Source organism: Amphiura filiformis, chromosome 17 (assembly GCF_039555335.1).
Source record: "Amphiura filiformis chromosome 17, Afil_fr2py, whole genome shotgun sequence".
NCBI lineage: Eukaryota > Metazoa > Echinodermata > Ophiuroidea > Amphilepidida > Amphiuridae > Amphiura > Amphiura filiformis.
In genome coordinates this window covers 49,399,042-49,415,194 of record NC_092644.1, presented here as the reverse complement: position 1 = coordinate 49,415,194, position 16,153 = coordinate 49,399,042, and the positions used below count along the sequence as shown (strand labels likewise).

General features: G+C 37.5%; 1 protein-coding gene across 1 annotated transcript in view; it reads right to left on the bottom strand.

Moving 5' to 3' along the window:
- Positions 1-16,153, bottom strand: part of LOC140137260 (uncharacterized) — a 74,991-nt gene that overhangs the window by 19,775 nt on the left and 39,063 nt on the right. The window contains exons 18-27 of the mRNA XM_072158907.1: positions 15,699-15,926; positions 14,570-14,623; positions 13,352-13,582; positions 11,876-11,899; positions 10,445-10,684; positions 9,483-9,542; positions 8,637-8,873; positions 2,977-3,222; positions 2,415-2,444; positions 1,538-1,756 (exon numbers count right to left, since the gene is read on the bottom strand). Coding sequence (XP_072015008.1) covers positions 1,538-1,756; positions 2,415-2,444; positions 2,977-3,222; positions 8,637-8,873; positions 9,483-9,542; positions 10,445-10,684; positions 11,876-11,899; positions 13,352-13,582; positions 14,570-14,623; positions 15,699-15,926 — 1,569 coding nt within the window. The remainder of the gene's footprint in view (positions 1-1,537; positions 1,757-2,414; positions 2,445-2,976; positions 3,223-8,636; positions 8,874-9,482; positions 9,543-10,444; positions 10,685-11,875; positions 11,900-13,351; positions 13,583-14,569; positions 14,624-15,698; positions 15,927-16,153) is intronic.

The window sequence follows — 16,153 nt, the reverse complement described above, 5'->3', positions numbered from 1 at the left end:
AACTATTTCATCAAATAAATCAAAACAGAAAGATGCTTCCTTTACGAGTTATCACTCATTGAAAGTGCTACTTTGCTATACTTTACAAAGAAAGCGACTATCTTAAAGTCGTCATATTTCCTTAATTACATGACCGATCAAGCTGTTATTGGGATATGTGATGCACAGTTGAAAATTAATTATTAAAAGATTTGGTGACCTCAGTTGACCTTTGACCTTGTATGTGACCTTTGACCTCATGAAAATCTAATCAGGTCGAGTACCTCTGGCCACGCAACTCCCCACCAAGTTACGTCACTGTACCCCATACGGATCTCCAGATAATCTGTTCACAAGGTATTTTGCTTATTACGCATATATTATGCAAATTAGGTACTTAATTACCATATTTTACGCTCAAAATCTAATCAGGTCGAGAACCTCTGGCCCCGCTTCTCCTCACCAAGTTATGTCACTGTACCCCATACGGATCTCCAGATAAGCTGTTCACAAGGGTTTTTGCTTGATACGCATCAAATACGCATAAATTATGCAAATTAGGTACTTAATTAGCATATTTTGCGCTGAAAATCTAATCAGGTCGAGAACATCTGGCCACGCTTACTCCCCACCAAGTTACGTCACTGTACCCCATACGGATCTCCAGATAAGCTGTTCACAAGGTTTTTTTTGCTTGATACGCATCAAATACGCATAAATTATGCAAATTAGGTACTTAATTAGCATATTTTGCGCTGAAAATCTAATCAGGTCGAAAACATCTGGCCACGCTACTCCCCACCAAGTTACGTCACTGTACCCCATACGGATCTCCAGATAAGCTGTTCACAAGGTTTTTTTTGCTTGATACGCATCAAATACGCATAAATTATGCAAATTAGGTACTTAATTAGCATATTTTGCGCTGAAAATCTAATCAGGTCGAGAACATCTGGCCACGCTACTCCCCACCAAGTTACGTCACTGTTCCCCATACGGATCTCCAGATAATCTGTTCACAAGGTATTTTGCTTATTACGCATAAATTATGCAAATTAGGTACTTAATTACCATATTTTGCGCTCAAAATCTAATCAGGTCGACACCCTCTGGTCATGCTACCCCCTATAAAGTTTCATCATCATAGCACTTACGGTTCTCAAGATAACGCGTTCACAAGCTTTTTCCGAACACACACACGCACGCACACACACACGCACGCACGCACACACGCACACACACACACACGGACACACACACACCATAGTGATTACTAAGTCTCTCCCTGAACATTCAGGCGAGACAAAAACTCACTCCAGTTGTGGAAGATATAGGTAAAGTCATTATACAGGGGGAGTATGGCTAATTACATTTGAAAAACATACTCCCCTTGTGGAAGATATTTCCAAAATCTTCCACAGGGGTAATGTGGATTTTAACTGGAATAGCCCATTCAGTAGCCTCAATAGGCAACAAATCAAGATGGCCGATTTATGTTAGCGTTACGTATAGTGCAAATTTGAGTTGCAAGCATTGAGTACAATATTTTTGAACCTACCCTTCTTTGCACTCTAACAGTTATCCCTTTGACTGAATGTGTTCCTAGAACTTCCATCTCCTCCTTATCAGTCAGATCCGCATATTCAACAAAGCAAACTGTATCTCTCATATTTATATCTACAAGCCGTCCAACAGTGCTAAAATAATCATGGATGTCCACGGCTAAGAGATTTTGCACCCCTTGAAGATGAAAACCCGTACGTTTCCCTGTGAGTTGCTGTGAAAAAGGTAATGATATAGAAAAGTAACCAAAATGTGATTAGATTTTGACCACAGTTAGCAAAAAAGTAGATCTCCTTAAATCATATGTGATGAGGCTGTGGATCACAACAAAGTTCATTTTATTATAAAAAACATTGTGGCCCTAAGGGCAAATTGAGCAATTTTACAGAGTAAAAGACATTAAAATATTACAAAATTACAAATACAAAATATATAAACAACAAAATAAATTTAAATAAGGCATGGTAAAATATAGAAAAAAATTCACAAATTAACACATACACTGCAGCATGCAGGTGTGAGTGGAAACAAAGGCACACGAGTGAAAGAAGCATGAGCACATGCACACACTGCCATGCATGCACATACAACAGCATGCCCAGCACACATACCATGATACCTGAGCAAATACCACACCCAACATCACAAAACACTGCCACCCACACCTGCATATACACACACACCCCCACATCCATGCCATACATATACACATGAGCTCAAACATAGTTCAAAATACCATGCACACTTTCTATGCTCCCATTCACACATACAGGTTGCTGTTTGGAATGAAAAGTGTGAAAACAAATTTAGTGCAAAAATGGCCACCTTTACAATAGAATCTAGAAAAAATGACCCGAGGTGCAGTTATTTACCTGTAATTTGCCGGCATCTCTTTGCGTGCCCTGTAGGAAGATAGAAGATAGAAAGAAATTTGCTCTTTTTTAAAACAATTTTTTCTTAAAAAATAAACCACATCTGCAGTGAAAATTTGCATTGAAAAATTGATTCATAACTTCAGGAAAATTGTAGTGTTTCCTCTGGTTCTGGAAGTGTAAGTCAACATTGTGTCCTAAGCCAGCTTTAATGTATTAAATGAAAGCCAACCAGATTCCAAATATATCTTTAAAAAGTGCTCCTATGTAACTACAAATCATTCAACTAAAACCACAAAACCTGTTAAATATCAAAATAAAAAATATATATATATTAATTTTTAATAATTTGTCATAAAATTTGTATTATATTGTGATTTTTTTTGTTGTTGTTACAAGTCTCAGAACTTTGTCAGAAATATAGCATTTTTGGAGAAATGGAAGAGTACAACCCGACTTTTTAACTAAATTGCTAACGGTCCTGGCATATCAGTTATTTTTGTGCCCCCTGTAAATCAATTAAATATTTGCTGAATAAACTATTCTTGACTAATCATCTTACCTTAGATTTTGCTAATTCTACTCTAACCATCACATTTTTGATTTTATGCATCCCTGCCAACTTCATTTGAACATCTTTGTTCAAACAATCAAATTCCACAAATCCATATGGACGTGTTAAGCCCACTGATTGACATGTCTTTACATCAACAATCCGACCAAACTGGCAGAAATAATCACGTAGGTCCTTCATTTGGAGGTGTTTAATACCTTTGATGTGATAACGGTAGCTACCCTTGACATTGACCTGTTAGAATGAGAATAAATACAAATGTAGACTTTGTTCTATGGTCAATTATAGGATCCACAACTTATAAGTTCCCCCTAAATACTTTTCAAAATGAATTTGACGAAATGCAAACATGTAAAAAGATATAAGTAGCCTTATTTGTTTTACACATATGGACCAAATTATAGCATCACACGTCATTGCGTTCAGTCACAATGGTTCATTATGTAAAAAAAAGAGACCGTTTTAAACAGTGTAGAAAGTGGCATCTGAGTCCACAGGACTCAATTCTCAAATAATACAGTGGCCAGGCCTATTCATGTGTTTGTTAAAGAAAACCTGACTGCTATGGACTCAGGTGCAACTTTTAAAACAACCTCTTTTCTTATAAAATTAACCATTGTGACTGAACACAATGATGTGTGACGCTATAAATTGGTCCACATGGGTAAAACAAACAGGGCTATACATATCTTTTTACATTTTTATATTTCGTAAAACATTTTTCGACTTATCTTAACAAGGCGGTTCTCGAACCACGAGTCTCGCCTTCTTTCGCAACTGCCTGCTTTCGCGATTACTTTTGGTAGAAGTAAATGAACCTGCAAGCTATGGTGACCCCGAAATGGCCTTCCAAACATTTGGCTCTAAATGTTGACTGTACCCACAAAGTAATTTAACCTAAGATGACTCCTGGATGACCTCGGATGACCCCGAAATGACCTTCCAAAATTGGACTCTAACTGTTGACTGTACCCACCAAGTTGTATTCCCATACAACAGATTTTAGTAATTTGACCTTAGATGACCCCTGGGTGACCATGGATGACCCTGATATGACCTTCCAAAAATTAGACTCTAAATGTTGACTGTACCCACCAAGTTTCATGCCCATACGACAATATCTAGTAATTTGACCTCAGATGACCCCTAGGTGACCCTGGATGACCCCAAAATGACCTTCTAAAACTTTGGCTCTAAATATTAACTGTACCCACCAAGTTTCATGCCCATAAGACAGTTTATAGTAATTTGACCTCAGATGACCCCGAAATGACCTTCCAAAAATTTGGCTCTAAATATTGACTGTACCCACCAAATTTCATGCCCATACGACAGTTTTCATTAATTTGACCTCAGGTAACCCCCTGGGTGACCTCAGATGACCCCAAAATGACCTTCTAAAACTTGAGCTCTAAATATTAACTGTACCCACCCAGTTTCATGCCCATACAACAGTTTTTAGTCATTTGACCTCAGATGACCCCTGGGTGACCTCGGATGACCCCGAAATGGCCTTCCAAAAATTGACTCTAAATGTTGACTGTACCCACTAAGTTTCATGCCCATACGACAGTTTTTAGTAATTTGACCTCAGATGACCCCTGATGACCCCAAAAATTTGGCTCTAAATGTTGACTGTACCCACCAAATATCATGCCATATGGCAGTTTTCAGTAATTTGACCTCAGATGACCCCTGGGTGACCCCAAATGACCTGAAAATCTAATCAGGTTGAGAACCTCTGGTCGCGCTACTCCCCACCAAGTTATGTCACTGTACCCCATACGGATCTCCAGATAAATTGTTCACAGGGTATTTTTCTTGTTTTCTTCTGCCTTACCCCCTTCCTCCTCCCCCTGTACTGCCCATCCTGCCCTCTCGCACTTTCCCCCCATCACTGAGCAGCTCGACACACTTGCCCCTATCACTGTTCAAAATTACAGCTCGATACGTCAAAGCATGGCGAAATACATAGCCTGAGAGCAACTTAATCCAATTTCAAGAAAACATTTGACCTCAAATGACCTATGGTGACCTTGAAATTATGTGACATAACACCATAACATAAAGAACTTCATACATATGGCCCAAGTTTCATTGCAATAGGATCTGAACTGTTCATCTGAGAGCATTTAATCAAAACTTTAACCAAAACTTTAATCAAATTGTCACATACACACACAAATACACCCCTACACACATACATACGGAAAAGTGATTATATAGTCTCCTGCCTTATCAGGCGAGACAAAAAGTATTAGAGGGGAACTTGTAAGTTGTGGACTGTATATTGTTGGTCACAACACATAGTGGCGCAGAGTGATTTTTTCAAATTTTCTGTTTCACATAGTGAAGTTTAGAGCCAGCTATATAATAGTTAAACTATTAAAGATACAGTTTAATAGTTTGAACCTTAAACTTCCATTTCAAATGGAATCGGGCCACTGAGAGATAATGGTGGAAGAGTATCAACTCTGTTATTAGTAACATATCCTTCAAACACGTTTTTCTTGGAAATATATTTTGTCCTTCACGTACACCACTATGTGTTGTGACCGACAATATGCACTATTGTTTTTAACTGAGCAAGGACATACTAAAATTAATTAAATTAAATGTTTTGCATATCAATAAAAAAAAAAACCATTTATTATCCAAATTAGGAACATGAACAGAGAACAATGGTAACATTTATTTCATTATCATGTTATGTCCATGGCTTTACAGTAAAATGGTTGCATTTCTTTGTTTTGTGTTAATTACTTACAAGTTAAAATGGCATATTACTTGTCAGACTTGTAGTACCCATACCCGTGACTGCATACCCATTACCCGTTACTCGAGTCCCAATTTCCGTACCTGATACCCGCACCCGTACCCATGACTCCGTACCCGTGCACTGCACCGTACTCATGCCCTATTTTGGCTTCGGACCCGTGCACTGCACCCGTACTCATGGACTGGGACCCGTGCACGTACCCGCACTCATGGCCTGGGACCTGTACCATCCCGTACTCATGACCCGGGACCCGTACCCGTACCCGTACTCATGACCTGGGACCCGTACCCGTACCCATGGACACGGGTGGACACGGGTACCATGGGTACGGGTACCATACCATACAGTGCCTGCCTACATGCATGTAAGAAAGTGAGAGTAGATCTACTCTCACTTCTCACAGGCCTGTTAACTCCACTCATGCACTGAGTCCTCTAATCAATACAATAGGTTACATGGATGGGGTTGGGTGGGGAGTAACACATGCATGGATCCAGATAGCAAGTGCCCTAAATTGTAGCCTGGTCAGGGCCCTGAAAAAGGTAAATCTAATCCTGGCTACACACTTCATGTACATGTATGCTACACACAGGGTAGATACATTGTCATGATTGTGACAGCCTCCAGCCTGTGCACACTGTATGCCACTCATACATGTATTCTACATGTAGCATTCACACTCTGACTGATACAGAAAAAATAGCAAACTGGAAGTAAAACATTTCAAGAAATTGTTGTTTGTGGTGAATTTCAAGTTATCATGTTTTGATATCATTATTATAGCATTATTTTATTCATCATTTTAATATTCCCCATCCAAATACACTCCCCTAGCACAAGTGCACACATAAAAACTACATTTTCCATGTACTTGGTGTGCATCAATCAAATGATACAGAGTTCCTTTGCCATACCATGTTTACAGAAATTTATGATTTATTGGAGCTTATAGGCAAAATATTAATAATTATCCAGATGTGCATAATTAATGATAATAATTATATTAAGCTAATGGATAATCTGGTGGATGTGTGCTTGGATCAAATTTGAAATCCAGTTGATGTTTTGAGGTGAATAATAACTTGAATGCTATATCACTGCTAAATGAATGTTGATATTAGTATTGTACAGTCTGTGTGTCAATACACAGACCATAGTTTACATGATTTTTGCATCCAAAAATATTTAAGCTAGATTCACTAAGACCATCACCAATCTCTTTTTGTACTTGATTAATTCCACAAAACCAGTTCTACAATTTTCTGTAAATTGAAGTACTTCTTAGCAAATAGAAATGTCTCAGCAACTCATGAAAAGGTTGTATATGCTTATTAATGACAAAATTAATTTCTCTAATTCTGTTGGTGCGAAATGTAATTTAATTCATTTGTTGTGGTATAAATGACATCAAAAAGTGTATTTACAGCAAGGTATAAATTAATGTCAATAATCAATAACAATAGCTTTGTTTATACCCATGTACCCATAATGAGACCCATACAATGTTTCTAGTCCCAATATCTGTACCCGCACCCATGGCCACTGTACCATTACCCATACTGGGACCTGTGACCCGTGCACCCGCACTCGAGTCCCAATTTCCGTGCCTGCACCCGCACCCGACTCATGGCTCCGGACCTGCACTGCATACCAAGCACCCTATTTTGGGTTCGGACCCGCACCCGTACCCGTACCCATGACCTGGTTCCCGTCCCCGTACCCGTACTGGCCCGGGACCCGTACCCGTACCCGTACCCATGGTCCCAATGGGTACCCGTACCCGCACCCGTACTCATGGCTCGGACCGTACCGCACTCCGTACTCATGACGGGTCCCAATACTACAAGTCTGTTACTTGTTACACAACAACTCTTCCTATACCTTTGTACAACTTGCGAATGCAAGTGCGACTACGCGTTACGTGAGAGCGCGTAAAATTCGTCATGCCTGGAACCTGTGTGCATATGCAAGCTCACAAGTTGAATTCAGTATTTTGCAGGTAGCGGCTAAACATTGCAGTTTTATTCTGTAGTTTTATTGCTGATATCAACAGAGAAAATATAAATAACCGAAGTTTATGTAAGGCTGAGTGGCAATGATTAAAATAATGACATTCCTCATGAAATAAGCATGTGAATTATACAATATTTAGCTTGGAATTCATTGTTGAAAGGGATTCAATCATGTTTCACCATTGTTCATCACCGTTTAACAACTGACGGCTGGCACGTCTGCATGCTGACGATAGCTATGCTGGTTCATAGGTTGATTTTTGTAGTGTTTTATCTTTTAAGTAGTTTTAATGTTTATATGATCCTTTATATATTCTATATGCTTTGCCTATGTATGTAATATTAATAGTATTTTAAACATGTTGTAAAGTTACATTGTAATTGGATTTATTTTGTAAGCATTGTATTTATCAAAATTGCAATATTATCGTGTATTTGAATGTATGTAGTATTTTTAAAACCTTAATAACAGATGATTAATTGTGTTCCAGGTTAAAGAAGAAATAAAACAAACAAAAACAAAAAAACAGCCACATTGTTGTTAAAAGGTGATGAACAACAATGATCCCTAAATGATCCACCTAAACACATCGACAGTGGCAGTTCCAAGGAGGGGTGTGGGGCAGTGACAAGGTCCAAGTTCTCCATCACCTGAAACCTGGTTGCTTCTATATATAGTCAGAACAAAATAACTTCCGGAAAACCCAGTATTTTTTACCATAAATCGAAAATGTTTTGCCCCCCTGGAAATAAATTACTTGTGCAGCCAGTTAATATCTAGCAACAAGTAATATACAGACCTATAGGTGAATTTCATCTTTGATCGTTCAATTTGTGATACCCTTCACAACACCTACCATGGATGACTTTGTTCTGCTCACTTTGACATCGCACCCTTCAATGTTATGGTCCCCAATCATCTCCTTTTCATTGTGGCTAGTTAGCCAATCAAATTGCACAAAGCCGTATGGTTTTCTTTCGCCTTCCTTTCCACGTACAAAGACATCAATGACTTGCCCATATTGACCGAAATAATTTCCTAATTGATTTTTGGTGAGATCTCTTATCCTGCTGACATGAAACTTGTAGCGATCCTGCACAAAGAAAATCAAGAATAATCAATGATATCCCCACTGTGTCCCTTCCTTGATCCCCACTACCTTCCTTACAGAGCCCATGATTGGTTAATTACATGCTATACGCATCAGAGTGACCAATTAAAATACAGCTTCTAGATATTTAAACTCAATCCTCTTCAGTCCTACCACCATTCTTACCAAGTTGCTGATTGGCTCAATAGATCATAATAAACTTTCTGTAACCAATCAGCAGGTAGAACTCATGGGGATATGGCTGCTCATTACATATTTCAATTACTATAATAATAATAGTACAACACATGACACACACAGACACAAATAGCATTTATCTATTGAAATGCAATGTGATAAAACAAATGCATCTATTGTAGAGAATTTATTTTTTTGTTTAATATTCTTGCACTTATCATTTCTTAGATTTCAATGCTTTAAATTATTCCATTAAGATCAGACAATGAGAAGCAATTGAATCATATTAAGTTTATTATGTTTCAGTGAAAAATCAACTAGAATGTGTTATCATCTAAGTATGTAAAGAACTGTTTCAGATCTTTTGTGTCAAATGCTTTTACCCAATGTGCAAAATAACTTAGTTTTACATACCTCCGAATTGACTGACATTTCTAGGCAATCCTGGTCTTTAGATGGAGTCATGCTTTTATCCTGTAAGGATAAGTAAATAACGAATATAACATCACAAACTAGAATTCTGCAGCTCTCAGGTTACGCGGTTCTAAGCGCAAAACATCGGCGCAATGCCTCCACCTTGACACGCATGATTTTACACAGGCGATTTTACTTGAAGCTGGCAACTAGCATATAGATTCCTGCACAAGTTAACACTTTTTGAGAAAATCTCAAAATTTAATTTTACTTTACTCGAAGAAGGTATATGGACTATAGCACACATATCATGTTTTCAAATGTGCCATAAGGTTGTTTTTGAATGCATGCATGTACAGCACACTGTATTTGTGATCACAATTAACATACTGGCTACCGTATAGCAGGAAAGTTTATATATTCACGCTTTTCTACAGTTAATTTACAGCAAATTAAAAAGCCTGCGAAAATATAGTGACCTATACAACTTTAATGTGTAACTGACTGACAACAAACAGCAACACTGCTCAGATCCGCTAAAATTACAAAAACTAATACCTATAATGAAAGACAGAGATAAAGATTTTATCGTGTCTGACGTCATCTGTCAATCAAACTCAAGCACAGTTTATTTACAAGTATCGTGATGATGACTTGCTGAACGCAGCGGTATAACCGGGCGAAACATACAAACCATCTCAAAAGTTAGGTCTTTAAAGTAGGAAACTTTCTTTCGTGAAGGCACCATGTCAACAATGGCTAGAAAAGTTGCTTTTTGTCTTGTAAAAGTACATAATTTTTCGCCATTTTCTGCTATTCCTTTTCTTCGACCGGCACCAGATATATCGGCCTTTCTTTTACGCTCAATTAACCTGTGTAAACCAATCAAGGATCGTAATTGACAGTGACATCAGACGCGATAAAGTCTTTTTATCTCTGTCTTTCATTATAGTTGCTCTTACCTGTTTAGCTCTAAAGACTTTGACATTCTTGCCATGAATAGGATGCTCTCTAAGGAACTTCACCTCTTGATCTTCACTAAATCTCTCAAATGTGAGAAATGCAAAACACTTGCTATCCAAACTCCTAATGACTTGAAGAGCTGCTATAGGTCCAAACTGAAGAAAGTAATTCCTGAGTTCATCCTCTGTGAGGTCTTCTACATCACCCAGATAATACCTCCATGGACTTGGTTCAAGCAGCTGGTTAAAATAATAATATATTGGGCATTTGTATTAAAATCTACACAATGTGTGATATTATATATTTATTCCTCTGTTACCTCAATTGCTGTTGCACAACATGTTGCATCCAGCTGGAAAAGCAATGTTTCAAGCAAAATTTTTTTATGTCAAACATATCTAGGCATTAACAGTTAAAATCTAGGAGATAACACTGATGAAACAACAAGTGACCTGGTGAAGGGGTTGCTGTAGATAACTAATTGGGACATTTTTACATGACAGGCAAGTGTACCCAACAATCAGGCTTATTACCCTGATATTATACTAACAGATTACAGACTCAAAATTGCACCACACATAACGCTATGGAAAATCCGCCATCTTGGTTTCTCCCTCATGGAGGTCAATTATTGCACCTCTACCATTCATCGGCAAGGGCCCACAATCGAACGATAGTTTTTTATCTTTAGCTGGAGCGTTTTCAAAACTTTGTGCATGGAGCGCTTAGTGTACGTTTTTGGCACAACACATTGTATGCAGAACCAAATAAACAACCATGCACTTTGCATCAAAGTTTGTCAAATGCACAGCCAAATATTCTGATGTAAATTAAGTGATCTCCTTCAGCGACACAAAAATATGGCAGAGTTGATACCGATTCTATAAACCTCATTGGTTTCAAGATATACACTCAGGTTCTCTACCTTTTTTACTGCTTTCTTTTAAAGTATGAGATAAAAGTGTAATAATAACGGAACTCAAGATGTTGAATGACTAAGACTTGTGAGGAGAAGTATAAAATTCAATTATTTTCTGAATTTCACTCTCTCAATTTCATTCTCTCTCACTTGCACAGTTGTTCACTTGCAAGTTCAATCACCAATCATTCAATTTAACACTCTCATGCAACTCGCTTGATCCATCAATCAATCAATCAACCAATATGTGACATGATCAAGGGAAATGAGTAACATGTCGACCCTGGTCAAAAATGAGATAAACATATGTTTCTAAAGAGGACATTTAGTGCTTTTAGAAACTGAAAACCCTGTGTTGATATGACTTTTCTTTGCCAAGTTACCTCAATTTATCAATCGCTGAAAACAATATAAAACAAAAGAATTTTAACACTTTCTTTGTCAATATCTCAAAATCAACATTAGCGACATCCGACTCATTTCCCTTGATCGTGTCATATATTAGAATTACCTTTGGTGTCTTGGAGTCATTGTCCTGAAAGTAAAATAAATAATAAAGTAAATGACAATATAGAGGTTGTGCATATGATGTATCATACCGTAAATATGGCGGACTACTCAAATGTATTCAACAAAAGCATGATTGCACTCTATCGTGACAGTTCGTCTCACACACATAACAAATGCACTACAATCAAATAGGTTGATGACAACAGTCGATTGAATGGACTGCACTGCGCCATGATTACGGTGAAGGGCACTGGTTCAAATCCTTTGCTTGGAGCCAATTGATCACAGCATGCAGGGACTCTATATATAATAACTGCTCAAAGGGCATTTACTGTGGTATTCACTATTCAATTTACAAATGATTGGTTCAACAAGTGGGCCTTCACACAGGTATAAACGGGTCTAGCTTTTGTCAGGATTAAGAGAGTGAGAGATATTTGAGTTGACTGCTGATTGGTCTTTTCAGAGCCACAGAAAGGACATGATGACCCCTTACAGAATACCACAAATGGGCAATGGTGGCGGCATAATTTTTTTTCGGTGGGGTTGGGGGAGGGCATGGGGGGCAAAGTGAATTTCAGGGGGGGGGGGGCAAAATCAACCAATTTTGGGCATTATTATTATGTTTTGATGAATCCAAGTGTGTGAAAATATCGGATCCAACACATAATAATGATAAAATTGATGCTTTACGCCCAATATTTATTGGTCTCGCTATGAGTTTAAAATATTGGACTCAACTTCGCCTCGTCCCAATATTTTAAAAGTCATAGCTCGACCAATAAATATGGGCTCAATGGATCCAATTTTATATCAAAATTGCCTCAAAAAGTGTAAATTTTCGTAATTTTTAGTTTTTATTGGGGGGCAACAGGGGGGGCAAGAGTACTGTCTGGGGGGCATTTGCCACTCCCCCTCCCCCGTGGCACCGCCACTGCAAATGGGTCTGGAAAGAGTGTGACAAAAACCATGCCCAAATTAGACTATTGCCTATTATACAACAAGTAATGTTCCCACAGACATTCAGTTTTAAATGCAATGACTTTCCAATCACAATCACAAAATTCCAGACAGACAGCTACACAAATTTAATTCATAATCCACCTCCTTTTCAAGCCAACCTTGCTTTCTAACTTATACTTGAATTCCACTTTCTTGGGAAAAGATTTCCACCACTTTTCCATATCTCATGTATGTATTTATAGTGGCTGAAGAAAGTCTAACAAATTGCAGACAGAAAGCTACCCAAAGGTGAGCTATTTTAGCTGTTTAAAGAAAAAATATTTGTTCAACATTTTGACATTTATTTCTGTAATTTCTAGTCATGCTACACATTCCATGACTTCCGTGATTTGTGCCGATTTTTACAATTACATGACTTTTAGCGACTCCACAATAACTCTTTCCAATTTTTATAGTGCACATAAATTCTGTAGCAAAAGTTTTTTATATTTTTATAATCTGACATATTCATTACCATTTGCCTTGCTCTCTCTACCAGAATCTCAATTCCTTGAATTACGTGCCGCCCTAGTACTTTCTTCTCTTCACTGACACCAAGTTTGCTGTATTCAACAAAACCGTACTGATTTAGTTTAGCTTGTGTGTCAACCACTGGCCCAAACTTGCTGAAATAGCCACGTAGATCATGCACTCTCAACCACTGCACATTGCCAATGTAGAATCGCGCATTCGGAATAACTGGACCCTGCGGGGAGGCAAAAAAGTAAAACATAAAGTTTTGGAACTAAAAAGTAAACATTCAAGCAAGTCTTGTCACTCACCAGGGAAGGGTGCACTGAAAAATTGTGCAAAAAGGTAGTTTTTAATGGGTAAGCAATGTATGTACATTCATCATTTATGGTGTCAAAATGTCATAAATCGTTTCCTATGCTCACGATGATTAAACTTTTGACATCAAATTTGGTATCAACCTTTGAAGGAAAGTGTATAGAAAATTATTATATAAAATATTTCGCCATAATCTCATTAGACTCTGATTAAATGGGGATGGAACTAGTGGCGACTATTTAAAGCCATATTATAACATTTGCTGAGGAGGACGCCTCACTGATTTTTTAAAATACTTTTTTACACGATTATATTGTACTTCATTAAACCAATATACCCTGCAAAAATCAAGACTCTAGAGGTGTTGTAGTTTTGTCAAAATCTGAGATTTTGAATAAAACGATGGAACCGGCGTTTTATTATTACGATGGAATTATTAGTCGAACGCATACAAGATGTTCATAACACACAGTACGTACACGGCGTGCAGCACAGTGATATACACAACAAAGGGTCGTACCATAACATGACCGAAGGAGTGGGACGTATTGGCGACATGTGCGCTGGTAGTAAATTCCAATTTTCTTTGCTTTGCCTTAGTTGTTCGGCTCAAAAATAAAAGGGGATATATCTGACAGTAAAAGCTAACATTTTATGGCAAAGAAATGCTAATCTATTTTGTTTGAAAATGTTATAATATGGTTTTAATTTGGCTGTGTTTATTTGTCTATCAGGGCATGTATTTGCAGTGGTACCCATTAGATTAAACTTTTGGTTATGCAGTGGACATTTTTGCTTATTTCAATTTGCCTAATCACTTCTGGCGGGGTGTCACACGGAAATTCTCAAAATAAAAGATTTTTATATTAAAATGTTATGAACTGATCAAAGTATAATTACTTACCACTGGTTCTACTATGGGATCATTGTAGCTGGTTGTAGATTTGACTGATGCTTTCTGTAAGGAATAGTAAAATAAAGCAATCAACAGTGACAGCTATAGAAGCACACAAATAAAAAAGGAAAAAAGTATAACTTGAGTAGTATTATTATATGCTATATTAATTTATTGTAAACTGGCCTCAAAATGAAACTTATAATTTTTCACAAGGTCATATCTTAAAATTCTCTCCATAAAAATGAACAAAAAATGCACACAGGATTACTTCAATACTCTACTCTAAACACATGTCAGTAACCCAAGCAGTTGTCCAACTAAATGCACTGACATGGGACACCTTCCTGGACCAAAATTCACAGCCCAACAGATTTCTTTTGTTGGTTCCCAATTATTCGCCTGTACATGAACAAAAATTACACACAGGATAACTTCAATACTCTATTCTAAACACATGTCAGTAACCAAGCAGTTGTCCAACTGACACAACAGCAAAATACACTGACATGGAACACCTTTCTGGACCAAAATTCACAGCCCAACTGATTTCTTTTGTTGGGTTCCAGTTATAATTGGCCTGTGAATGTGGTCCCGGAAGCTGTTCCGTGTCAGTGAATTTTACTGTTGTGTCAATTGGACAACTGCTTGGTTACTGACATGTGTTTAGAATAGAGTATTGAAGTTATCCTGTGTGTAATTTTTGTTCATGTACAGGCGAATAATTGGGAACCAACAAAAGAAATCTGTTGGGCTGTGAATTTTGGTCCAGGAAGGTGTTCCATGTCAGTGCATTTTGTTGTTGTGTCAGTTGGACAAGTGCTTGGTTGCTGACATGTGTTTAGAGTAGAGTATTGAAGTAATCCTGTGTGCAATTTTTGTTCATTTTTATGGAGAGGATTTTAAGATATGACCTTGTGAAAAATTATAAGTTTCTTTTTGAGTTACTGAGTTATGTACGTTATACAAAAGTGTTGTCGTTTCAGCCCTCTTTACAATATAACTCAAGAACCACAGGACCTACTAAACTATATCTGTGATATTTGAATTCTTCTACATACATACATACATACACACTCGCTATGAAAGAAAGAAAGAAAGACACAACATACAAAGATCAACATTCAACTGTATTTACCTTAGGTCTAGCTCTTTCAACAAGGACCTCAATTCCATCAATAATGTGTGGTTGCAAAAACTTTTCTTGTGTAGAGTGACTCATACTGTCAAACTCAACATATGAAAACCACTTGCTTTGCATTAAGTCAATGACTTTTCCAAACTGAGCAAAGTAAATCTTTAGGTGTTTTGTTGACAAGTCGGTTGTATTAATAACTTTAAACCTGCAGTAATTGGGTTCAGACTCCTGTACAAAAAAATAACAACAAAAAAAAAGTCAACATGATTTATAAGGTATGTCTTGAGCCACAGTGGTCAATGAAAATTTGCCCATTTAATATTTAATTTATTTACTGACAGTGGCATGTATATGTTTCATATTAAACAGAAGAAATGATGAATACACACAGATTAGACTGTGCGAATCCAAACAAGTTTGCTTGTCACCAGTTTGCATAAAATACAACCTGATTA